The sequence below is a fragment of the Eulemur rufifrons genome, chromosome 4, assembly GCF_041146395.1.
Source record: "Eulemur rufifrons isolate Redbay chromosome 4, OSU_ERuf_1, whole genome shotgun sequence".
Lineage (NCBI taxonomy): Eukaryota > Metazoa > Chordata > Mammalia > Primates > Lemuridae > Eulemur > Eulemur rufifrons.
Window position 1 is genome coordinate 82,372,050 of NC_090986.1, and position 25,984 is coordinate 82,398,033.

Sequence of the window (25,984 nt, forward strand, 5' to 3'; positions counted from 1 at the left end):
GGGTAGAGTGTTCTTTTTATGCCTGTTAGGTCTAGTTGGTGTATAGAGTTGTTCAAGTTCTCTATTTCCTTATTGATTTTCTGTCTAGATGTTCTATTATCGAAATTAAGAGACTGAAATCTCCAAATGTTATTGTAGAGCTGCTTATTTCTCCCTTCAGATCTGTCAGTGTTTCCTTCATTTGGTTTCAGGGCTCTGTTTGGGGCATATTTGTTTATAATTGTTACATTTACTTGATGAATTTATATAAATATATAACATCCCATTTTTTACTTAAAATCTATTTTGCTCTCATAGTAGTATTGCCAGGTCTTTTCTGGTTACTATTTGTGTGGAATATCCATTAATTTTCTTTGTTTTATTAAATTTTTTCCCCCCAAATATTATAGGAGTACAAATGCTTCAGTTACATAAATTGCCTTTGCACCACCAGCATTACAGCTATAAGCGTGCCCATCTCCCAGACAGTGCACACCGCACCCATTAGGTGTGAATTTACCCATCCCCTCCTCCCCCACACCTGCTGTTTTTTAGTTTAAAATGATTCCCTTGTCTTTAGTCTAAAGTGAGTCTCTTGTAAGCAGCAGCATATTTGAATCACTTTTAAACTGTTTTACCAATCTGTTTTTTTATTGATGACATTAATGCATTTACATTTAAGGTGACTATTGATAAGGAAGGACTTCTGCCATTTTGCTAATTTTTTCTATGTCTCCATCTTTTTTTGCTCCTCACTTCTTTAATTACTGCCTTTTGTGTTTCATTGATTTTTTTTTTTTCTAATGTAACATTTTTATTCTTCATTCTCTTTTCGGTATATTTTTTAGTTATTTTCTTAGTGTTTATCATGGGGGTTATAGTTAGCATCCTAAATTTATAATAATCTAGTTTGAATTGCTAACTTAGCTTTAATAGCATACATTAACTCTGCTGCTATCTGGTTCTATCCCCTCCTTTATGATGTCATTGTCACAAATTACATCTTTGTATATTATGTGCCTGTTAACCTAGGTTTATACTTTTTTTTATGCATTTGACTTTTAAATCACATAGGAAACAAAATGAGGAATTACTGACCAAAAATACAGTAATACTGGTTTTCATTTTTACCTTTGTAGTTATTATCTTTACTAATAATCTTTATTATTTCATATGGCCTTGGGTTATTGTCTAGTGTATTTTTGCTTCAGCCTAAATGACTCCCTTTAGCATTTCTTATGGGGTAGGTTGTTAGCAGCAAACTCCTGCAGCTTTTGTTTATCTGAGAGTGTCTTAATTTCTTCATTGTTGAAGGATCATTTTATCAGCTATAAAATTCTTGGTTGACATTTATTTTCTTTCAGCACTTAAAATATACCATCCCACTGCCTCTGGCTAGCATGGCTTCTGGTCAGGATCCCTTGTATGTGATAAGTCACTGCCAGGAGTTAGCTACTCACCCAGCAAAACAGGTCCCAGGCAAGATTGTCACAAAGGATTTGGAAATAGTAGAGACAGAGACAAAGTGTAGTTTAAAGTGATGGGGGAGTGAGGGGTCCCCCAGCATTCCCGTGAGCCAGGAGACACTGAGTGAAGTCCCACGTCAGTATTTATTGTTACAGCAAGCAGTTGTCCTTGGTCATAAAATTATGTGTACAGATCATTCGTTTAGGTTTCAAGGCTCCCCAGAGGTTTCAAGGGACCCTTACCTAATTCTCTCTACAAGAGTAAACAGTTAAAAATTTTTTCTAAGATAAACATTTTAAGCCCTAAGTTAAGAATAGACCTAGCTGAGCATACACGTTACAGATAAAATGCATAAAGCAGGAATACTGAATCTGCATGTTAATCTAATCTATTTCTCTATATACTGAGACACGTGGTCAGAAGTGAAGGAGGAATAGTCTTGAAGTTTAAGATAATTCCAGCAGCAAGTTTTCTGCTGGGCAGGCATTTTTGATCAGTTTCTTAGCCTTGGGTCATATGCCAAGCTCTGCCTCGCACAAGCTCCAGGCGATGGGTTGGAGACCTTGAGATCATGTCCCCTTGCAGACGCCCCTGATCGGTGGAATGCCTCCCCTTATTGCTAAGCATCTTCTGGTCTGTGAACTAACATGCCCACAGATTCCTTCAAGGCAAAGCCCTGCAAAACTCCTGAAACTTTCCATGTCTCTTAATTCTATATCCCAACAAGTCACTTCTGTCTTGCTGCTTTCAAGATTCTCCCTTTGTCTTTTGACAGTTTGATTATAATATGTCTTGGTGTGGATCTCTTTGAGTTTATCCTACATGAAGTCGGCCTTGAGTGTCTTGGACGTGTAGATTCATGTCTTTGATCAAATTTAGGGAGTTTTTGGTGGTTATTTTTTCAAATATCTTTCTGGCCCTTTCTCTTTATCTTTTCTGGGACTTACATAATGTATATGTTGACATGCTCCACAATGTCCCATGAGTCCCTTAGGCTCCATTAAACTCTTCATTCTTTTTTCTTTCTGCTCCTCAGACTGCATAATTGCAATAGACCTATCTTCAAGTCCACTGATTCTTTCTTCTGCTTGCTTAAATCTGTTGTTGAACCCCTCTAGTGAAATTCTCATTTCAGCTGTTATGTCTTTCAGCTCCAGAATTTCTATTTGGTTCCTTTTTATAATTTCTATCTCTTTGTTGATACCTCTAGTTCATACATTGTTCTCCTGACTTCCTTTAATTCTCTGTTCATGGTTTTCTTTAGCTCTTTGAGTATATTTAAGCCAATTAATTAGTTAATTAAAAAATTTTAAGCTCATATTACCATAGATGGCAATAAGAGCTGGCATTCATACAAGACACTGTGGTAAACTCTTTATTTTTGTGATTACACATTCTCAGAAAGTGTGACCAAGAGAAGCCAACCTAGGCTTACAGTCCTAGGGGATAAGCCACCCAGTGGAGGTTGTGATAAGTCCCAGGGAGCACCAGAGGAAGCAGCACCAAAAACTGTCTGGGGCAGTCAGGGACGACTTCACCGAGGAAGTAACAGCTTGAACTGAAAATTGGCAAATGATGATGATGTTTCCAGGCAAATCAATTGGGAGAAGAACATTCTAGAGAGAGGGTATAAACTGGGCAAAGACACTGGACTTGAAAGGACAGGGTATGTTGGAGGAAAGACTGGCATACTCTGAGGTATTTACCAAAAGGAATTGAAAACAAGGACTGGAAAAGGATGAATGTTCTTTGCAGCATTAAATGTTGAATGTTCGTTGTAACATTATTCACAGTTGCCAAAAGGTGGAAACAACCCAAGCATTCATTGACAGATGAATGGACAAACAAAATGTGGCACATACCACAATGGAATATTATTCAGCCATAAAAAGGAATAAAGTTCTTGTTTTGTTTCTTTGTTTAGTTCAATAGATTTAGGGGGTACAAGTGTTTTTTCTTACATGGATGAATTGTATAATGCTGAAGTCAGGGCTTTCAGTGTACCTATCGCTAGAATAGTGTATACTGTACCTGATAAGTAGATTTTTATCCCTCACCCCCCACCTACTCTCCTACCTTCTTATATATTCCTCATTTAGCTCCCACTTATAAGTGAGAACATGTGGTATTTGTTTTTCCATTCCAGAGATACTTCACTTAGAATAATGGTCTCTAGTTCCATCCAAGTTGCTGCAAAAGACATTATTTCATTCCTTTTTATGGCTGAGTAGTACTCCATAGTCTATATATTAATATATACCACATTTTCTTTCCACCCATCAGTCAACAGGCACCTATGTTGATTCCATATCTTTGCCATTGTGGGATTACTGGATCAAATGGGAGGTCTGCTTTTAGTTCTTTGAGGACTTTACATACTGTTTTCCATAGTGGTTGCACTTACAGAGGTTTATATTCTCACCAACAGTGTGTAAGTGTTCCCTTTTTAGCACATCTACACCAACATATCTCTTGTTTTTTGACGTTTTTTAAATGGCCAGTCTGACAGGAGTAAGGTAGTATCTCACTGTGGTTTTAATTTGCATTTGTTTGATGATTAGTGATGTTGAGCATATTTTCATATTTTTTTGATCATTTATCTTTTGAAAAAAATCTGTTGATTTTTGCCCACTTTTTGATGGAGTTATTTATTTTTTTCTTGCTGATTTGTTTGAGTTCTTTGTTGATTCTGGATATTAGCCCTTTTTCAGATGTATAGTTTGCAAATATTTTCTCCCATTCTGTAGGTTGTGTATTTACATGGTTGATTATTTCCTTTGCTGTGCAGAAACTTAAGTCTCATTTATTTTTGTTGTTGCTGTATTTACTTTTGGGGTCTTAATCATAAATTCTTTGCCTAGACCAACGTCCAGAAGAGTTTTTCCTGAGTTTTATTGTGGAATTTTTATGGTTTCAGGTCTTAACATTTAAGTCTTTAATCCATTTTGAGTTAATTTTTGTATATGGTGAGAGATAGGGGTATACTTTCATTCAACCACATAGGCTATCCAGTTTTCTCAGCACCATTTATTGAATAAGGCGTCCTCTCCCCAGTGTATGTTTTTGTCTGCTGTGTCAAAAATCAGTTGGTTGTAGCTATATGGCTTTATTTCTGGGTTTTCTATTCTGTTCCATTGGTCTCTGTGTCTACCTTTATATTAGCACCATGCTGTTTTGGTTGCTGTAGCCTTGTAGTATAATTTGAAGTCAGGTAATGTGATGCCACCAGATTTGTTCTTTATGTTTAGGATTGCTTTGGCTATCAGGCTCTTTTTTGGTTCTATAGGAAGTTTAGGATTATTTTTTCTAGGTCTGTGAAAAATGACATTGGTATTTTGACGGGAATTGTATTGAGTCCGTAAATCATGTCAGGCAGTATGGACATTTTAACAGTGTTGATTCTTCCAATCCGTGAGCATGGGATGTTTTTCTGTTTGTTTGTGTCATCTATGATTTCTTTCCTCAGTGTTTTGTAGTTCTCCTTGTAGAGATCTTTTACCTCCTTGGTTAAGTCTATTTCTAGGTGTTTTGTTTTCTTTGCGGCTATTGTAAATGGTATTGAGTTCTTGATTTGACTCTTTGCTTGACTTATTAATATATAGAAATGCTACTGGTTTGTGTACATTACTTGTGTAACCTGAGACTTTACTGAATTTACCAATTCTAGGAGTCTTTTGTTGGAGTCTTTAGGGTTTTCTAGATATAAGATCAAATTGTTGGCAAACAATAGGGAGGGATAGTTTGACCTCCTCTTTCTCTGATTTGGATACCCTTTATTTTTTTCTGTTGCCTGATTGCTCTGGCTAGGACTTCCATCACTCTGTTGAATAGAAGTGGTGACAGTGGACACCCTTGTCTTATTCCAGTTCTTAGTGGTAATGCTTTCAGCTTTTCCCCATTCACTATGATGTTGGCTGTGGTTTTGTCATAGATGGCTTTTATTATTATTATTATTAGAGAGAATCTTGCTCTGTTGCCTCGGCTAGAGTGCAGTGGTGTCATCATAGCTCACTGCAACCTCAAACTCCTGTGCTCAGGTGATCCTTCTTCCTCAGCCTCCCATGTAGCTAGGACTACAGGTGCATGCCACCATGCCTGGCTAATTTTTTCTATTTTCAATAGCTCTTGCTCAGGCTGGTTTTGAACTCCTGACCTCAAGCAATCCTCCCACCTCTGCCTCCCAGAGTGCTAGGTAGGATTACAGGTGTGAGCCACCGCCCCCGGCCTCTTTTATTATTTTGAAGTATGTTCCTTCTATACCTAGTTTGTTGAGGGTTTTTATCATGAAGGGGTGCTAGATTTTATTGAATGCTTTTTCTGCTTCTATTGAGATGATCATATGGTTTTTGTTTTTAATTGTGTTTATGTGGTGAATCACATTGACTGATTTGTGTATGTTGAACCATCCTTGCGTCCCTGGGATGAAACTCACTTGATCATGGTGAATTATCTTTTTGATATGCTATTGGCTTTAGTTTTCTAGTATTTTGTTGAGGATTTTTACATCTGTGTTCATGAGGGATATTGGTCTGCAGTTTTCCTTTTTTTTCTTTTTTTGTTGTAGTCCTTTCCAGGCTTTGGTATTAGGGTCATACAGGCTCCATAGCATGAATCAGGGAGAGTTCCCTCCTTCTTAATCTTATAGAACAGTTTCAATAAGATTGCCACCAGTTTTTCTTTGTATGTGTGTTAGAATTTGGTGATGAATTCATCTGGTCCTGGGCTTTATTTTTTGTTGGGGGATTTTTTATTACTATTTCCATCTCACTACTCACTGTTGGTCTGTTCACATGGTTTCTTTTTCTTTCTGATTCAGATTTGGGAGATTATATGTTTCTAGGAATTTACCCATTTCCTTTAGATTTTCTAGTTTGTGGGCATAGGGATGTTCATAGTAGTCTCGGATCTTTTGTATATCTGTGGTATCCGGTGTAATGTCTCCTTTTTAATTTCTGATTGAGCTTATTGGAATTCTTTCCCTTCTTTTGCTCAGTCTAGCTAGCGGCCTATCAATTTTGTTTATCTTCTCAATCAACTTTTCATTTCACTGATCCTTTATATTATTTTTTGGTTTAAATTTCATTTAGTGCTTCTGTGATCTTTTTTACTTCTTTTCTTCTGCTAGATTTGGGTTTCATTTGTTCTCGTTTTTCTAGTTCCTTGAGATGTAATATTAGGTTGTTAATTGTGATCTTCCTGGTTTTTTTTATGTAGGCATTTAGTGCTGTAAACTTCCCTCTTAGCACACTGCTTTTGCTGTATCCTAGAAGTTTTGGCAAGTTGTCTTCACATTATCATTCATTTCAAAAATTTTTTAAATTTTTGTCTTGATTTCTTTGTTAAGCTAAAGATCATTCAGGAGCAGGTTGTCTAATTTCCATGTCTTTGTATAGTTTTGAGAGTTCCTCATGGAGTTAATTTCTAATTTTATTCCACTGGGGTCTGGGAAGTTACTTGATATGATTTCAGCTTTTTAAAATTTATTGAGCCTTCTTTTGTGGTATAACATATGGTATTTTGGAAAATGTTCCATATGCTGATGAGAAGAATGTATATTCTGCAGTTTTTGGATAGAATGCTCTACAAATGTCTGTTAGGTCCATTTGTTATAGAGTCCAGTTTAAGTCTGGTGTTTCTTTTTTGATTTTCTGCCTTGATGATCTGTCTAGTGCTAAGACAATTAATTTTAAGCCTTTGAGTAGTAAGTCCCCTGTCCGGCTTCCTCAGTGATGGTTTCTGTCAGTTTCTTTTCTTACCTGTGAATGGGCTGTACTTTTCTGTTTCTTTGTATGTTTTGTAATTTTTGATGAAAAGAGAACATTTTGAATATTGCAGTGTGGCAACTCAGGAAATCAGCTTCTCGCCCTACCCCCGGGATTGCCACTGTTGCTCTTTGAGGGCATCAGTTGTCCATTAGTAGCGCAAAGGCTTTATTCCTTGTCATGTGTGGCCACTGAAGTGTATTCTGTTATTTCCGTGGTCAGCCAGTGACATGACATTGAGTTCCTTAAATGCCTGCATCCAATAACAAAAGAAAATTTAAAAGATTTGTCTCTTAAAATTCTTTCGGCAGGCATCTCCTGGAAAGGGGTTTGACACATCCTGCCAGCTCAGTAGTTATTTTGGTGGAGGGACCAATTGCTGGAGCTTCCTATTCCACCATCTTCCCTGACATTGCTCCCATGTTTCTTTTCTAAAACCTGAAAAATTATGAATTCTAAAACACACCTGGCCCAGAAATTCCAGATAAGGGATTATAGATCAGTATTAATCCACTTAAAAAGGAAATTCAGTTACTGTACTATATTCTGAGCTGTCTCAGAAATCAAATTCTGCAGAGTTTTATTTTTTAATGGAAATATTTTTGTTTTTCTATTGATAGTTTAAATATATGCTTAGTAGGGATAGCTAAGATGGAAGAACTTACTCCAAACCCCTTCTCCACCCAAGGTAACTTTTTAAATGTCTATAGTTCATTATTTTGAAATCTATATTTTTTCTTTTAAAGAACATTTAAATCATAAAATAATATCTAATTTTTTGTTTTGTTTTTAGCATTTTTACTATGCCAGGCTCTGTTCTAAGCAGAATGCAATCCTTGAATTTAGATTTTGTGTTATCCTTCCCATTTACAGATGAGGTAACTGAGGCACTGTGAAGTTAAGAAAGTTTTTTAAGTTTTCCTCCTTAGTAGGTGATAGAGAGCTTCAATTCCAACCTATGCAGTGTGTCTCCAAGCCCTGGGCTCTGTTATATGTGTTGTTCTTTAATGTGCTTTTTATTTCAACAACATAATAGACATCTTACCCTCTTAGCACGCCCTCATCTTCTGCAGCTTTGAAATGACTGTGTGGTGTGAACACCACTGTGATCAGTCTGTGGATGGAAATTTAGCTTGTTTACAGTTTTTCACTGCTACAAATTATTCTTCAGAGAGCACTGTTATACATATGAGGCTGCTTTTTCTAAAAAACATACCACCCTCTCATGATGAATTTCTGCGGCTCCTACTCATCCCCTTGAGCATGAACAGTCTTTGAAATCTTGCCAACCTGATCATTATGCCATTTTCACTTTCTCAAATTTACATTTCTTTTAATTATTGATAAAGTTGAGCCTACTTTTATAGTAAGTGGTTATTGTGTTTATTTTGTAAATTTCCTTGTAACCTTCACTTATTTTTCTAGTGGGAGTTCTGTCTTACTGACTGTAGAAGTTTTGTGTAGACTTATTAAGAATATTAAACTTTGCCAAATATGCTGCAAGTATTCCTCCCCCAGTTTGTGCCTTTGAATATGTGATTTGTGTGTATGTTGTAGAAGTTTTGAATATTTGGTCAACTATGAGTATCTTTAATCTCTTCTGTCTGCGCTCCCTCCTGTGGAGCACTCACCCATTTTTGAGGCTTTAAATAAGATCGGGTGCTATCGTGTCCTAAAGCCAAATCTCATATCCTACTGCCTAGTCGGTCTCTCTGGTTAGAGATCACTTCCAAAAAATTAGCTCCTAGTGCTCCCTCCTGTACATATTCTTCTCTCAGCCTTCCCTGTCTCAGCACATGATGAGTCTGTCCTTGTGTTTGCTCAGGCCAAAAATCTTGGAGTCATCCTTGAATCTTCTGCTCTTTCACTCCACATCTAACCTGACCTTTTCGCACCTTCCCCAGAGCCGCCACTCTTGGCCAGGTGGCTGTCAGCTGTCCCTGATGATCGAAATGACTTCCTTGCTGGTTTCTCTGCTGCCCTGTGTCTCCCTGTGCTCTTCACACATGCCCAGAGCCGGCTGACCGCAGACAGTTCCTTTGGTCCACCTTCTCCTAAGACAGATGCCAGCATCCCCACAGGGGTCTGTGAGACCCTAACTCATCGGACCTTTTTTGATATCTTCACCTACCTTCCCTCTTTTGCTCACTCTGTTTTAGCCACACTGGCCACTACCCTTCTTCTTTGAATGCCTCAGGCACATTCCTGCCGCAGGGTCTTAGCACGTGCTGCTCTCTCTGGCTGCACTGACCTGTGCAGACATCCTCATGGCTTGTTCTCTCACCTCCCTCCGGTTTACTTGCTGTGTTATCTCAGCAAGACGACCCCTCCAAACTGCGAACCTTCCACCCTCATGTTTCCTAACCACCTACATAGCTTTATTTTTCTCCTTAACACGTCTAATACTCCATAGACTTTTTTTTATCTTATTTATTATTGTCTGTCTCTCCCATTTGAATGTAAGAAGCTTCATGGGAGTAAGGAGTTTTGTTTTTTTCACTGTGGTTTCTCCACTACCTCATAGAGTGCCTGATTCCTAGGAGGCGCTCAGTGAATACTTGGTTGGATGAATGTTCTAGTGAGTGGACTGGCTGGTATTTCAGGCCTATAGATTGAAGACGGGTTCAGTTCCTCCTAGCCTGTCAACAGGTTCCGTTTTGGTGCTATATATGGACTACTGTATTGAGATGGACCACTTAGACCAATGGTCCCCAATCTTTTTGGCACCAGGGACCGGTTTTGTGGAAGACAATTTTTCCACGGACGGGGGTGGGGTGGGTGGGACAGGAGGCGGAGCTCAGGCGGTGATGTGAGCGATGGGGAGCGCCTATAAATACAGATGAAGCTTCACTCGCTCAACGGTGCTCACCTCCTACCATGCAGCCCAGTTCCTAATAGGCCACAGACTAGTGCCAGTCTGGTCCTGGGGGTTGGGGACCCAGACTTAGATGATAACATGGTTTGGTCATTTTAGGAAAGAAATTGCAGACTTTGAACAACAGAAAGCAAAAGAATTGGTTCGAATAGAAGAGTTTAAAAAGGAGGAAATGAAGAAGCTACAAAAGGAACGTAAAGTGTTTGAAAAGTATACTACAGCTGCAAGAACTTTTCCAGATAAAAAGGAGCGTGAAGAAATACAGGTATGCCAGTGCTTTATATTATACCCAATAAGTTAGTAAAGGCGACAATCTTGTAAGACTCTCGTTAGAGTCGTTTCTTGTGTCAAAGAGAAACTGGATATCAATCTTTTACTCATTCTCATTCAGCAAATAAGCTGTCCGAGAGACATTACATCAGGAACATATTTGTTTGTTGTAAGGACAGCATCTCACTCTGTTGCCCAGGTTGGAGGGCAATGGCCTGATCATAGCTCACTGCAGCCTCACACTCCAGGACTTAGGTGATCCTCCTGCCTCAGCCTCTTGACTAGCTAGGATTACAGGGGCACACTACCACACCTGGCTAGTTAAAAAAATTTTTTTTAGAGATGGGTCTTGCTATATTGCCTAGGCTGGTCTCAAACTCCTGGGCTCAAGCAATCCTCTTGCCTTGGCCTCCCAGGGTGCTGGGATTGTAGGAGGTGTGAGCCACCATGCTCAGCCTTGTCTGACTTTTAAAGAGTAAAATATATCAGCTTTTTTCTGACTAAGAAACGCTTCTCAGAAAAGACCATGATAATGACATAAGTCAATGAAAAAGCCAGGAGTTGGAAATTCATCAGTGTAAGGTTGTTAATCTTTTTGATCCACTGCATACAGGATACTATCAATTCTATTCATTTATAATACTTTAAGACCCATATACTAATTAGGTGTTTAATTCTAAAACTTATAAACTGATATGCTAAATTATCAGTCCTGTTGATTTCATAGTTAGAAATGGACATGATCAGAGGGATGTAGTAGTTAAAAAGAACTAATACATTTCTTGATAAAACTATGAACCTTCCAGAAAAAAAAGTAGGTGAATATATTCATGACATTGGCATATGCAAAGATTTCTAAGAGAAGACACAAAGAACGAAAAGAAAGAAAAAAATGAATACATTGGATTTCATCAAGGTTAAAATGCCAGCTTATTAAAAGAAAAATTTAAAGTAGCTATCCATTGCTTCTATCATAAAAATGCAAATGTACCTTCCACTTTCTGCATTTTAATTACTAGTATTTTTGAATTCCATCCTTTGCTTTCTTCCTTCCTCATGGAGTAGCCGTCCCAGAGTGATCTCACCTGCACACCTACGGCTTAAGCTACTGCACAGCATAGTGCTCAGTCGGGGTCTCTGATTCCATTTATTTATTTTTGTGGAGACAAACGTTTTGGTTAATGCTCAGTTTATTACATCCGATATGTTAGACTTTGAACATTAAAAATTTTATTTCAGAAGGTAATATAAATATATTCTCATTCAAAAGGTACAAACAGATGGATAGTGAAATTTCTCCCCCTTGCCCTGGGCAATGAATATATAGCTCTTTTTAAAAAAAAAATTTTTTTTTATTATAGAAAATTCCAAAAGTATATGAAAGTAGCAAGAATAATGTAATAAATTCTCACACTTCACCAGTGATCATTTTGTCTTTCTAATTTTATCTCTCTCTCCACTCATTTTTTGTTTTTTAATCTGTAATATTTTAAATTAAATCCCAGATATCTGATCATTTCACCTGTAAATAATCTCCATAACTGAGAAAGTTACCTTCTAAAAGATGTGACTATCATACCTGTGTCACAGCTAACAAAGTTAACAACAATTCCTTAATATCTACTAATAATTAGTCCATATTCATATTTTCCTGATTGCTCAGGGTGTCTTTTTGCAGTTGATTTGTTTCCATTCGGATTCACCTCTCTTGAGGCAACCAGTGTTATCAGTCTCTTACATCTTCCCAGAGAAATTCTTAGTATATACATGCATATTCATGGGTTTTTAACATTAATGGTAGTGTACTGAAATCATTATATATCTTACAAGAGCATCATTATTATTTGTAATTACATAGAATAGCAATATAATGATGTGCCACAGTTTAATGACCTAAGCATTCATGTTATTTCTGTTCTTTTTCAAGTGACAAGAAGTGCTGTACTGAATAACCTGGTGCACGTGTCACCCCTCACAGTCCTTCTCCTACTAATTCACCCCCCACGTGGTTGCTAGTACCTAGTGTATAGCAGGCACGTCCTGGGAGGGCAAATTGTGTCCTATGTAGCTTACATCCTGGAATGTATTTGTAGGACAATTCCTGGAAGTGAAATTTCTAGGTTAAAGGGTATGTACGTTGACAAATATTGCCAGATTACCCTTCCATAAATATCACGCCAATTTTTAATTCCATTAGCAATTCTTGAGTTTGTTTAGCTCTTCTCCTAATAGGTTAAATATTAAAAATTGATATTAAACTTAAGTGAATTTCCTTTAAATCTGAGTTATAGTTACAAATTTAGTATGGCTTTTTTTGGTGAACACTTCAAATACTTTGAACAGTATTTAAAACACAATCAAATTCAGGTATCAGAAAACTCTTCACTAAATTAAAAACCATAGCCAATTCTAAAATACCTACATCATGGGTTTGTCATTTCATCTCTTTTTTTTTTTTTTTTTTTAGGCAGAGTCTTGTTTTGTTGCCCGGGCTAAAGTGCTGTGGCATCAGCCTAGCTCACAGCAACCTCAAACTCCTGGGCTCAAGCAGTCCTCCTCCCTCAGCCTCCCGAGTAGCTGGGACTACAGGCACAGGCCACCTCACCTGGCTAATTTTTTTTTCTATTTTTTAGTAGAGACAAGGTCTCGCACTTGCTCAGGCTGGTCTCGAACTCCTGATCTCAAGTGATCCTCCTGCCTCGGCCTCCCAAAGGGCTAGGATTGCCACCGCTCCCGGCCCATTTCATTTTTCTTGTTTCTAGATCTCCTAGGGTTAGAGTGATACTTATTTTGATGCCTTGCTATGTTATGAAAATCTTGCAGCCCCAAAGGGAAAAATAACCTCCTTAGGCCACCCAAGCTTATGAGCTTGTTTTCTTTTTCCTTCTTCCCCTCTTTCTCATAGCTCAAGACCTCATTATTTCTTCCACAGCGATCCAAACCAGAGCAGATGAGCTTTCTTTTTGTAGTTCTATTTTACTCTGTTAGGTGGATAACATGGGGGTTTTACTGTCTTGCAACCTCATTCGTTTCCCTCACAGACTGTGTGCTCTGATTCTCTCAGGCTGTGCTGTCCAGGCTGTTAGCTGTTAGCCCTGTGTGGCTATTTATATTTAAATTAACTAAAAATAAATTAATTAAGGCTTCAGTTTCTCATTCACACTAGCCACATTTCCAGGACGACAACCATGCGTGGCTGGCGGCCAGCGCAGTGGTCAGCGCAGGACTGGGCGCGCAGCACTGCGGGCAGCTCTGCACTGAGCCCGCCGAGAAGCCACATCGGGAGACGAGGGCTCGGGGCGGCCGGGTGGCGTTGCTCTTCAGGATGTGAGACTCCTTCGTTAGTTTATGAGACTTGTGTTGATTTAAGTATTGGACCCTTTTCATGCTTGGCTATCACGTGTGCCCGTGGGTATTTATTGTTTCTTTCTTTCTGGTTTTGGTGCAGCTCATTTTCTTACTCTATTTGGCTTATTCATAGTTCTCTGTATTTACCTTTCTTTCTACTTCTACTGTGCAAAAATATACTTTAAAGACAGATATATACTTAATATAAAACAAACATATGTATTGATACTCATCCATTAAATCATCAAAAAATTAAGGAGATGGCATATTTAACCTTCCTTAGTATTATAGTTATTTTTAAAAATATTCTTTTATTTTGTGCATTTATTCACGCATTGAATTTACTGAGAACGCTTTTATGTGCTAGATGCTTCTGATCACTGGGGAGTTGGTGCTGAATAGGACGTTTCTGTCCTGGAATTTACATTCATCATTTCAGTCATAGCCTTTCACAAACTCCGGTTACTCTAATAGTTATAAAATTTCCCTTTTGATATTCAACAAGTCCCAACTTCACAGTGGGAGGCCCCTTAAGTCCATGGGCTGCCTCGCTGTTCAGCGCTGCCCCGGCCAGCTGCGCCCTGCCGGGCTCTCTCCCCCGCTGCACGCCGGGGAGCCCGGCTCCTCCCCACCGCCCTCGGGCGCTAAGGGATGGCCGTGGGGCTATTTGGCTCTTGGTGCCTGTTGCGGGGACACAGCTTGGGGTGGCAACTTGGCGCCTTCCTCAAGTCAGGCTCATACCTAACATGGTGAGTTTCCCAACCCAGTGACTCCTGCGGCTTTCTCGCTTCTTTCTTCTTGCTCCCCGGCGTGAGGGTTCTGCAGGGGCTCGCCTGTCGCCCAGACCAGCATGACGGGCCAGGCGCCATGTGGGGTTTGGGACTCTCACACTTCCCTGGTCCTTGCCCTGTGACATCTGCCCGGCCTCCGGAGGTTCACCCTTGCACTTTTGCTGGGAATCTGGGCCCTTCGCCTGGCAGGTCCCACCGCCGGTCAGGTCTGCCGGCCACAGCCCTGCACACAGTCATCGCTGTCTCCTTCCCAGCTGCCATCTCACTGTCTCGCTCCCGCCAGCCCTTAGCTTGGGTTCCTCTACCCCTTTCTCCCCGCCGCTTGTGCCCCCATGCTGTCCCCGTGCCCTTTCTCCCTGCCAGCCCTGCTCAAGGCGGCCTCAGCCCTCCACCCTGCTCCTCTCTGTCCATCTTCCCACAGTTATAAACTTGCTGTTGCTTCTTTGAACAACAATCTCTCTTGACCCCACAGGCCTTATTTCTTTGTTTCTCTTCACAGCAAAACTCCTTGAAAGCCTTGTCCTCCACGGTCCCCAAATCTCGCTGTCTTTTGTCGGCATGAGCTTCATTTATGCCTCTGGCCGTTCCCTTGCTCTGTAGCTGCCCTGTGGCAGTCACCGTGCCTCCCAGGATAGCTGGGGCTGTGGGTCCCCATGCCGTGCCCCGTCTCAGTCTCTGCTGCTGCTTCCTGCCCTTGAACTCAGCAGCTGCAGGAGGTTCAGCCCCTGTGCTGACATGAGGATTGACAAGCTGAGGACCCCGGGCTTGGGCCCCAGCCTAGGCCAGTGTGGTCTGACTGGCTGCTGGACACTGCAGCACATCTACACGTGGCCCCCAGACTGCCCTCATCCTCCCTGTGCTCAGGCCAGAGGCTTAGGGTCGTTCTCGAGGCATCTGTCTCTCATATTCCAGGCTGTTCTGTCAGAAAATCCACCCAGATTCGAGTTGTGGCCTCTGAATTAATGACTCACCAGCTGCCTGTCCCTGTGGCTTCGTTCAGTAAGGAGGCAGCCGCGTCTTCTCTGCGCTCAGGCCCTTCGATGGCTCCACTTCTTTCTTCCTACAGGAACCTCAAGGTCCCATGTGACCTGGCCTCTTTGCCCTTTCCTGTCCTCTGCCAGTCCTCCAGTCATTCCCTGGTCCCTGCGCTGGCCCCATGCTGCGCTGGGGCTGTGCCCGGCGCCCACGCCTGTGCCTCTGGGCACGCTCTTCCTGCAGGTCTGTGCCGTGGGGTGCGTCCCGCCCTGGGCGCCCTCTGGCACCTGCCCTCCTGTCACCCCTCACTCGCCCTCCCAGAGGGCAGCCCAGGGACCTGCGATGGTGCCTGAGAGTAGATAGTTTATAACTATTATTTGCTGTTGAGCTCTTAACTAATTTAGACTTGCATGTTTCCATTTTAGTATTAATAAGTCTATTTTCCTACATGATGAAAACACTTGCCAGAAATGTCTCATTTATTGGTTGTAATCCACAATTTTATAAATAGGGAAGCTGATGTTCAGAGAAGTTCTTGACCTTGTTTTAAGCTTTCACGTTGCAAAACTCGTATTTGAGCCTTGATCTCACCAAATCCAGAGTCCATGCAGTCTGTGGTGTGGCGCCCTGAGGGGACGGTTCCTCCCTCGGTCCCTGGGCTGCTGTGTGGCCGCCGTGAGGTGGCTGGGGTCAGGGCCTCCACTGGCACCTGTCTGTGCCCCTTTTGTCAGCTCTCGGCCACTCCCCGTCACCTGCACCTACACGTGATCTCAAATTGTTCCAGAGATTCCATCAGTTTTTTCACTTATACGTCCATCTAAACTCATTTTCTTAAAATCTGTTCCGTCTCACAAATTTCAGAGAGAATCAGTTTTAGGGCATGTAGTTTTGACTTTGGCATCTTATTCTTCCTTTATCTCAACTCTTCCTCCCGTTATTCATGAATTGCTGTTGATTTTTCTCTTGACCAGCTCTCTCCCGTTTATCCCCTCCGTCCTTCTCAGTGACTGTCTGAGGTTAGGCCTGCACTGTCCTGGCGCGACGCGGCCCCCTCCTGCGCGGTCCGCCCCTGTCCCGCCGTCCGGGCCGTGTCGCGGCGGGGTTGGGGTCGCGGGGCCCAGCGTGCTCGGAGGTTTACCGCGCCGTCCCGCGCCGGCGTCCGCCTGGGCTGTGTGGCACTGAGAGTGTCGCCGATGTATGTCTTTTCTTCTATTACATTGGTTTGATTCTACTTTTTTTTTTTTTTTTTTTTTTTTTGAGAGGCTTTAAAACAGCAAATAGCAGACTTACGGGAAGATTTAAAAAGAAAGGAAGCGAAATGGTCAAGTACCCACGGCCGCCTCAGAAGCCAGATAGAAATGTTGGTGAGAGAGAACGCAGACCTGCGGGAGGAGATGAAGGTGATGGAGAGGTGCCGCCTGGCCGCCTGGCGGAGAGCGGGAGCCCCGGAGAGCAGCCCCCGGGCGGGGCCCCGCGGGGCCGGGAAGAAAGGCGAGTCCGCGGTAGGTTCGGGCAGGTCGGGCAGGTGGGCTGGCGTTGGCGCCTTCGCCGTCACCGGGACGGAAGTGGGTGGGGACGCGGCCTGAGGCAGGCAGGGGCGTGGGGACCGGGTTTCCGGCTTGCGGGATGGAAAGGTTCTGCAGCCGACGGTGGCGGCCGCACAGCGGCGCGAAACGCAGTCGGTGCCCCTGAACTGTGCGCCTAAAAATGGTTAAGGTGGTGAATTTTATGTGATACATATTTTATCACAACTTAAATGTTTTTCAAGTATTGCTCTATACAGGTACTTTGAATTCTTACGAAGGAGGTGCACACAGTAGGCGGTAACCGCAGGTCAAACGGCTCAGGGCCGGTTCTGCAGTCACGTGCTTATCCCTTTTCACCAAGTGCTCGCCTCCCGCTGGTCTGCAGGGCTGGCGAGGACGTGCCAGGCACCGCCCTAGGCCTGGGGCCTAAGCAGTGAACACAACAGACAAAATCCCTCGCCCCCAGCAGCTTACCTTCCAGCCGTGGGAGAGAGACTGTGACTGAGACAGATCAGTGACACGCGGCCCCGTGAGGTGGCAGCGCGGAGGATGCCTGGAAGGTGGGAGGAGGGAATGGCCGGCAGAGCAGAGAGCACAGGGGACCGGCGGGGCAGACGGGATCCTGCGGGGATTCAGACCCCAGATGACAGTGGCCTGGCGGGGCAGCCGTGGCGGGCAGAGCATGGACTGGGTTTGTTGCTGGGCTGGTTGGGTGACAGCAGCGAAGGAGTCAGGGACGGCCCCGCCCACTCTGCGGTGTAGGTTTGTGTTTTGGCCTGATGGGTTCCCAGTCACCGCAGGCCACCGCAGGCCGGGCGCTGGGCTGGCGACAGCGCGGGCCGGGGCAAGGGAAGCTTGAACTGCCCCGAGACATCCCGGAAGGTGCTGACCAGGCAGCCCTGTGTGGCAGGAGAAGTTCCTGCTGGGGACAGACACTGGGACAGCAGGGAGTGAGAAGAGCGGAGGCTGACACGGTGTCCTGGGCAAGTGAGGAGGGGACCGCAGGAGCCTGGAGAACCGGGCCTCCATGAGAGCCCTTCCTTGGGAGGGGGAGGACAAGTTAGGGACGGCGCGGGGCAGTTGGAGGAATTCTGCAGCAAAGTAAGGAGGTGGGGTAGTGGCTGTGGGGAAGGACGCTTTGGTTTTTAAGATGGTAATATGAATGGGCGTTTGTGTATCGGTGGGACGAGAGAGGAGAAGACCGTGCAGGGGGAAGTGGGAGGACTGCTGACCGCCGCCTGGGCTGTCGCGGGAGCTGGCGCCGGGACAGGCAGGCGAGGCAGGAGCTCGCCCCTCCGCCAGTGCGGAGCGGGGCCATGGAGAAAGCGAGAGGTGGCCGTCTGAGGGCCCACAGCAGAGGCCTGGGGGGGAGTCTGAGTCATGCTGCCCTGGGGCCCACCTAGGTCAGAGACGTTTAAAGTGAGAGTCGTTCACGTTGGTTTTTTCTTGTTCAGGGTGAATACCACCAAGTGAGCGAGGGCCAGGGAAGCTAGCAGTGTGTGTGAGGGGACTGCAGCAGATGTGGATGTAAGCTGCGGTGGGAGGGCCTAGGCCAAAAGGCTTTGAGGACGTGGCAGACGTGTGGCTCCATGACCTGAGGGGCGCTGTCAGCCGTGGGCATGGTCGGGCTGCTAGAGGGCGAGCCCGAAGACAGGATGTGGTAGGCAGAAAGTGGCCTTCTCCCCTCCCTCTTTTTATTACAAAACTTTCCCAAAATAGAGAACACCTGAACACCTACCTGGATTCAACCACTGTGAACATTTTGCCATATTTCTGTACGTTTTGCTGAATCATTTGAAAGAAATCGCAGAAATCATGGCATCTCATCCCTAAATACTCTGGCATTTTATTAAATGGTATCGACTTTTTGAAGATAGCAGGCTAATTATATTTTTGGATCTTTTTAAGTAGAATGCTTTGAAATTGAGATTTTTGCAGTTCTGATAACTTCAGTGATAGCGCTGATGAGGGCAGGTTCTGGGTTGGCCGGAGCAGACGAGGGGAGCGAGGGGGGCGCCTAGAAGGGCGGCCCTGGAGGCAGCATCTGGCAGGGAGGAGCCTGGCGAGGAGCTCGGTACAGGGGACTGAGTCAAAGCCGGGGCGGTCGGGGGAGCTGATTTGGTTTGGAAGTGGCAGCCCCCTCATCCTCGTGTTCTCAGGGAGAGCAGGGCTTGGCTAGACTTTGTCTGCGCTAGAGCCTGGGAGATGCCACTGTGAGCACCGTGAGCTGAGGGCCTGCGTTCTCTGCTGGTCTGTAACAGTCAGAGTTTAGGTTACTTTGCCTGTGTTGTAACTTGAAGAATGAATGTATGACAGAAGGAGTCTGTGTGTATGTGTTGTATATATATAGTTCATTCCTGATAACAGCTTGTTCACTGGGGCCTGTTACGATAAATGAAAGCGACACAAATAAACAGCCTATAGCAGTCTCACTGCCGAGTTCTGTTAGTCTCACTCAGTGTACTAACATGCAGACTAACACTTACGTTCAAAATTATCTCCCATACTATAGAACCCATCTGTTCGATTTCAAAAGAGTCAAATTTCTTCAGGAACCCAGCTAGAAAAATGCAAGAAAAATTATTTGCCAACACAAGGTAAGAAGCTGCATGATCTTTTTGTAAAATATTTCAGAATTTAAAGAATTTATACCTAAGAAATAAAACACTAATATAATTGAGGCCCGTGTGTCATATACTCCACCAGTTCATTTCTACCCCGTTAGCATTCCATGCTTGTTTTTTAAATTCTTTTACTACATTGTGTCCTAATTTAATACACAGGTTGAGCATCTCAAGTCTGAAAGTCCAAAATGCTCCCAAATCGAAACTTTTTGACCTCTGACGTGACATTCGAAGGAAACACTCATTGGAGCATTTTAGATTTTTGATTTGCGAAAATAAAAAAAAATAAAAAAAAAACCTGGAAATCTGGAACACTTCTGGTTCCAAGCATTTCAGATGAAGGATATGCAGCCTCTAGTATTGTTTCACGTTTCACTTTTTCTCTCTCTATGACTTACCCACATTAACACATCAAAAACTCCAGTTGGCTGATTTCAATAGCTACATCGATCCCATTGCAGTTTACTTCCGTGGTTCCACGTCCTGGTGGTGGGCATTCAGGTTTCCCCGTTTTGCGTGATCATGAGCAGGGCTGCATGTGGTTTCTCTGGGACATGCTGGGTCCTGTCGGGTTTGTGTAACTTTAGGAGGTTTTCCCTGTGCTCTGCAATGTGGCTGTTCCAGTTTTTTTTTACTATCAGCAGAATATGCTTTGTACTTGCTAACGCTGGATCTGGTAAGAATTTACAATTTTGGCCAGTCAGATATGAAATGGTGGTTCATTCCCGTATCACCGGTAAGGCCCTGTGAGCATCTTTTCTTACCTTTAGTGGACATTTGGGAATCCTTATTTGTGAATTGCCTGTTCATTTCCTTTGCCCATTTAAAATTTTGGGTGTGATCGTATGTGTGTTTCTCTTTATTGAAGTTAATTATGCTGCATGCTAATCCTTTGTCAGTTACAAGCACGGCCAGTATTTTCTCCCAGTTGGGGTTTAGCTTTTCAGTTTTGTTTTGTTTTTTTTAATATATGTTTTTCCTTGGAATACTGAATTTGCCAGTCTTTTGAACAGTTTTTGCTTTTCATGACTTAAATTCTCAATCCTCAGGTGATAAATACACTGTTTTCTTCTATGAAGTTTTATATTCACAACTGAGTCTTTGATCTACCTGGAATTTTTAAAGATTATTTTCGTGAAATAAATTTAGAATAGTGGCTATGACATAGGCAATTTGACGATTATAAAATACTTGGGTTGCCACCACCTAGGTAAAGAAATAGATTAGCAGCACCCCAGAACTGCCCCTCCGCGGTTTTACATTGCTTTTCCCTAAGGTATCCCTCGTTTTATCATTGAAATGTGTGGATACTGAGTTTTTTACAAATCGAAGGTTTGTGGCAACCTTAGGTCTAGCAAGTCTATCAGCTTTTTCCAACAGCAGGTACTCATTTTGACAATTTTATTCTAACAGGCAATCCACCTCAAAGATCCAAGTCTGCACGTCCTCGTGATTTCGGCCATTCGGATAAGGGACGGGTAAATCTTTCTATTTTAATGTATTCAAAAGATTCCTCAGGCTTCAAATCGATTTGTTAACTGACTTAAGTTTCTAAACCATGTGTCAAGGAGGCTTTTTACTTAAATTGTAAATGTATTACATATAATACCAAACACTAGTCATAGAATTTTACAGCGCTGGTATCTGGCTTTTGGAAATACGTGTAGGTTTGAGCTGCCTGAGATGTCTTGTCCTTATAGGCCACCTCACCCGGGGAGCCACTGGAACCTGGGAACTTACCAGATCCTGATCCTGAATGTAAACAGGAGGAAGAAAAAGAAGAAATACAGGGGGAAATCAGTCATCCTGACGGAAAGGTCAAAATTGTTTTTTAAAATAATGAATTCTATAAAATAGAATTGAAACACTTAGATTCTAAACTAATTTGTCTTTAAGCCGACGGTGACCTCACTTCGGTATCTTGGGGCTTCTCTGAAAATGCTCAGTGCACAGCATGCATTTAGTCGCCATTTCGGGTTTAGAGACGCAGCAAGAGGAGGAACACAGTCCCTTTGTTTAAGCTTTTTCTTCCTGCTCCGGACAGAGCTAAACAGGGTTTGTAATCCTCGGCACATCTGAAAAGGCTCAGTTCATTCTAGGCCTGCCTTTCCTGCAGCCTCCCTTCTATAGCTCCTGGCTCAGGGACCCTCTCTCCGTCCTCAGCCTGCACAATTTATTCTCGTGCTTAGGAAGTTTCTGAGTGGGAAAACTGCCTGGCGGGGGGCTCTAGCCAAGAGGGGGATGAGAAGGGAAGGGATATAAACAGGGTTTGCTAGAGGGAGGTGATGAGGGAAAGTTTCCTCGGGTTTACAGAAAATTTACTTTTCAGAGTACCCCAATCTGATCCATTTTAATTGAAATCATAGGGCCTGAGTTCACTGCTGGCCTTGAGGAATGAGAGGAGCACACAACAGTCAAAAGGAGAGTCAGACTTTACAGAGTCTACCTTAGGGTAACAACTTACTGACAAAGGTTTCTTTTAGATGAATTCCAGCTAATAAATAGAAAAGTAATGAGAAAATCAGCAGTTTGCAACTCATGAAATAAAGGATCTTTTGAGAGAATATTTTACTTATGAAAAACTTTAAAGTAGGCAATTAGGAGAATTACGGTATATTTTGTTCATGTGGTATGAGGAGAAAATCTTCCCTGGTGACAAGCTTGTGGGGTTTTTTTTTTTTTTTTTTAGATGGAAAAGGTGTATAAGAACGGGTGTCGTGTTATCCTGTTTCCCAATGGAACTCGGAAGGAAGTGAGTGCAGACGGGAAGACTGTCACAGTCACGTTCTTTAACGGTGACGTCAAGCAGGTCATGCCCGATGAGAGAGTGGTACGTTTGCACAGGGCCGTTCCCCAGAGCGTAACTGTCTCTGGGGAAAGGGCGCCCTGACTCCGTGTCTTTACAGATCTACTACTACGCGGCCGCGCAGACCACTCACACCACCTACCCCGGAGGACTAGAAGTTTTACATTTCTCAAGTGGACAAATAGGTACAGACTTACCCTGCTCTTCTCTCTCATTAAATTCTTCCTTTTCTTTAAAAAAAGGTTACTGTAAATACTTTATTTTTTAAACAGAAAAACATTTCCCAGACGGAAGGAAAGAAATCACGTTTCCTGACCAGACTGTTAAAAACTTATTTACTGATGGACAAGAAGAAAGCATTTTCCCAGATGGTACAGTTGTCAGAGTGCAACGGTATGACGCCATCAGCCACCCTCTAGCGCCTGGCAGTCTGTTCAGAAGTGGCGATTCCCAGTCTTTAGCCCCAGTCTTGTTTCTAATGGCATATTACACCCGTATTTGGGGTTTCGGTTTGAATGTCCCGCAAGCACATTAAGCAGTCAACTTGGTGTTATTTTGTTCCATTCTTTCAAAATAGATCTTAAGTCTGATCGTGCCCCTTCCCAGAAATACAGCTTCCTTCCCCACCTGACAGAGCAGGCACTCAGATGGTTTTTAAGTTAGCGGTAAGAAGGGTCAATTTTAATACAACGATCATTTTTCTTCCTTAGAGGCAGAACACATGTAAAGTAAACCCTAAGCATTTTGTGGTGAAAATATAAATTTATTAAAACAAGCTTTTCATGCACACATGTAAATGCTAGTCTGATAATTGGAACTATCAACCCAAAGCAGAAACATTGTAGAAAGAATTTGCAGTTGTATAGGGAAATGGAACAAAGGACGTATCTAAAAAATAACTGCCAGAATCAAAAGGCTACTTTTAAATAATTTTCCTATTGTATATTTCTTATTTTTTAAAGAAATTCTATTTTGAATTTTACAGTGACGGCACCAAAATCATAGAGTTTAATAATGGCCAAAGAGAACTCCATACTGCCCAGTTCAAGAGGCGGGAGTACCCAGATGGCACTGTTAAAACTGTATATGCAGACGGCCGTCAAGAAACCAAGTACACATCCGGTCGAGTAAGAGTTAAGGACAAGGACGGTAACATTCTAATGGACACAGAATTGTAACGACCCTTGTGTGACTAATCGTGAAGTAACACTAACTGATTTTCTTTGTTAAAAAGTGTACATTTCTTGCAGATTCTGTTTAATTTATGGAATGTGTGTGTACAAGGGGAAGAGCCTGGATGGATTCTAAAATAAAAGTTTGCCCTGTAGCATCTTCATTTTTATATTCTTTGAAATGCAACAAGGACAGCTTTCATTTGTAAAATCCACCTGCCCTGTCTTCCTACAGTTAGACTAAGGAAAGCATTATTGTTACAAACTGCACAGGTCTTTGGAGATAGATAGTTATAAAGCTCAAACAGGGCCAGGCGCGGTGGCTCACGCCTGAAATCCCGGCACTTCGGGAGGCCGAGGCGGAGCTCAGGTGTTGGAGGCTGCAGTGAGCTGCGATGACACCACTGTGCTGTAGCTCGAGTGACAGAGGGAGACCCTTTCAAACCTTATGGTACAGGAAGTACACATGTCCCACAGGCACATCGGCCATAGGAGGACCTGCACAGACAGGGGACTTACGCAGTAAAGGAAGGTCTCCGGCCAAAATATCACTATGTTCAGTTAGTACCAAGATTAAAGCATTTGATCTACCATGGAGGTTTGCTAATTGTAACAATGAACGAATACAAACAGGTAATCATAATGAAGAGAAAGCAATGATAACAACAAGGTTGATTTATAACTTGTCAAAAATGGTGTCCCTGAGGGAAGGGCAAGTCACCTGCTATTTGTAAATTTATATAATAATTGCAGATAGGTGAGACCTTGTCACTTAGTGCAATACGACAATAAATGTTGACCAAAAAAAACCCCCAAATGTATCAATTCCAGGTGATTTGAGACTGAATATAAAAAAACTTTAAAACTTTTCAAAAATAAGGACTTAACTATATAACCTCAGGAAGAGGAAGGATTTCTAAATGACACACAAAAAGCACAGACTTTAAGGGAAAAGGATGATAAATGAGTAAAAAGTTTACTTGTCAAAAGATACAAAACAGGGAAAAGACATGCCACACATAAACCTGACAAAGGATTACTAACCAGAATATATAAAGAATTTCTACAAATCACTAGGAAAATCACAAACAACTCACTAGAAAGACAAAGGATATGAACAAGCAATAAACAAAGCACAGAATGCTCACACTAATAAACCAGTGAACACATGTTAAACAATGAGACACCTTTTCTTACTCGTATCACAGTCTGGCAAGTAAAGGCCCGGCTGCACCAAGTGTCGGCAAGGAACTCGGACAGCTGACGCTGAGGTCAATCGGTAGAAACCAATCACCCCATGACCTGGCAAATGCCACTACTGTGTGTATATGCTAGAAAGCCTCTCACTTGTACACAGGGTCTTACAGAAGAATATTTGTAATTGAGAAAAACTAGTAACCTCTGAATGTCTAACAATAAATTAGGCACATGGATAGAGCGGTGAAAGTAAGTGCTATACGTACCAACATGGCTAAATGGTGCAAATAAAATAGAAACGACAGTTGCGTGATACCACAGACAGTAGCAAATGCACAGAGCGATGCTGCCCCTCGTTTATGGATGCGTTCGTATACAGTAACACGAAGACCCATGTAAGAATGATAAACACCAAATCACAACAAGATTATGTCACCTCTACATGGGAAGGGGGGAGAATGATTGGGAAGGAGCTGTCAATTTTACTGATAATATTTTAGTTCTTAAGCTGAATCAGTTATAAAAGGGACTAAAATTTTTTCATGTGTCTATTTCATTTTGAAATTATGATACAAGCAAATATTTGAAAGTATGTATTAACCATTTTTTCTGATGTCGTCCACACAATTCCTAGCAGTTCAACACGTTAAGAAATAAGGCGGGAAAAGCACTATTGCAGAACAAGTCAAAAAAACTAAGCCCCAAATGGTCTAAATACAACAAAACTTCCTTCTGGGCTACTGCCTGAAAAACAAAATGTGTTCCTGTAAACCTCTGCTAAATGTTGATGTTCAAATCTAGCTGTTGAGTCACTTGTGGGTAAGAAAAAAGTTAACTGGTTACCCAGGTACTTTACTAATTTGTTACGAGGACATCGGTTGTTCAGGGGTTCGAGGTGCGCACTGCATACTCGTGTGTGAATCATGGTGCCCGCTCTGTTCGCTCCTGCTCAGCCCATGCCGTCTGCTTCTAGGAGTCACGACGCCATTCCAAGCATTACAGATCTGGGGCCTCTTTCACACTGGTGCTGAACAGGTGAGAGGGGCCTGTCGGGAAGAAATCTGGAAGAGAAATTCTTGCTGAGCTTGTCGTCATTCCTTTAAACCCAAGGGTGCTCTTAGGAGCAATTTATCATTAGTCTCTAGCGCAGTAACGCCATATGCCTTATGGTGACTGAGGAGGAGAACTTACC

At 42.5% G+C, this 25,984-nt stretch overlaps 1 protein-coding gene across 1 annotated transcript in view; it reads left to right on the top strand.

Moving 5' to 3' along the window:
• The window catches only part of CENPJ (centromere protein J), a 37,727-nt gene extending 14,119 nt beyond the window's left edge, over positions 1-23,608 (top strand). The window contains exons 8-16 of the mRNA XM_069467467.1: positions 10,183-10,348; positions 16,730-16,969; positions 19,506-19,590; positions 21,031-21,095; positions 21,318-21,434; positions 22,307-22,447; positions 22,524-22,608; positions 22,696-22,816; positions 23,409-23,608. Coding sequence (XP_069323568.1) covers positions 10,183-10,348; positions 16,730-16,969; positions 19,506-19,590; positions 21,031-21,095; positions 21,318-21,434; positions 22,307-22,447; positions 22,524-22,608; positions 22,696-22,816; positions 23,409-23,601 — 1,213 coding nt within the window. The 3' untranslated portion in view covers positions 23,602-23,608. The remainder of the gene's footprint in view (positions 1-10,182; positions 10,349-16,729; positions 16,970-19,505; positions 19,591-21,030; positions 21,096-21,317; positions 21,435-22,306; positions 22,448-22,523; positions 22,609-22,695; positions 22,817-23,408) is intronic.
• The last annotated feature ends 2,376 nt before the right edge of the window (positions 23,609-25,984 follow it).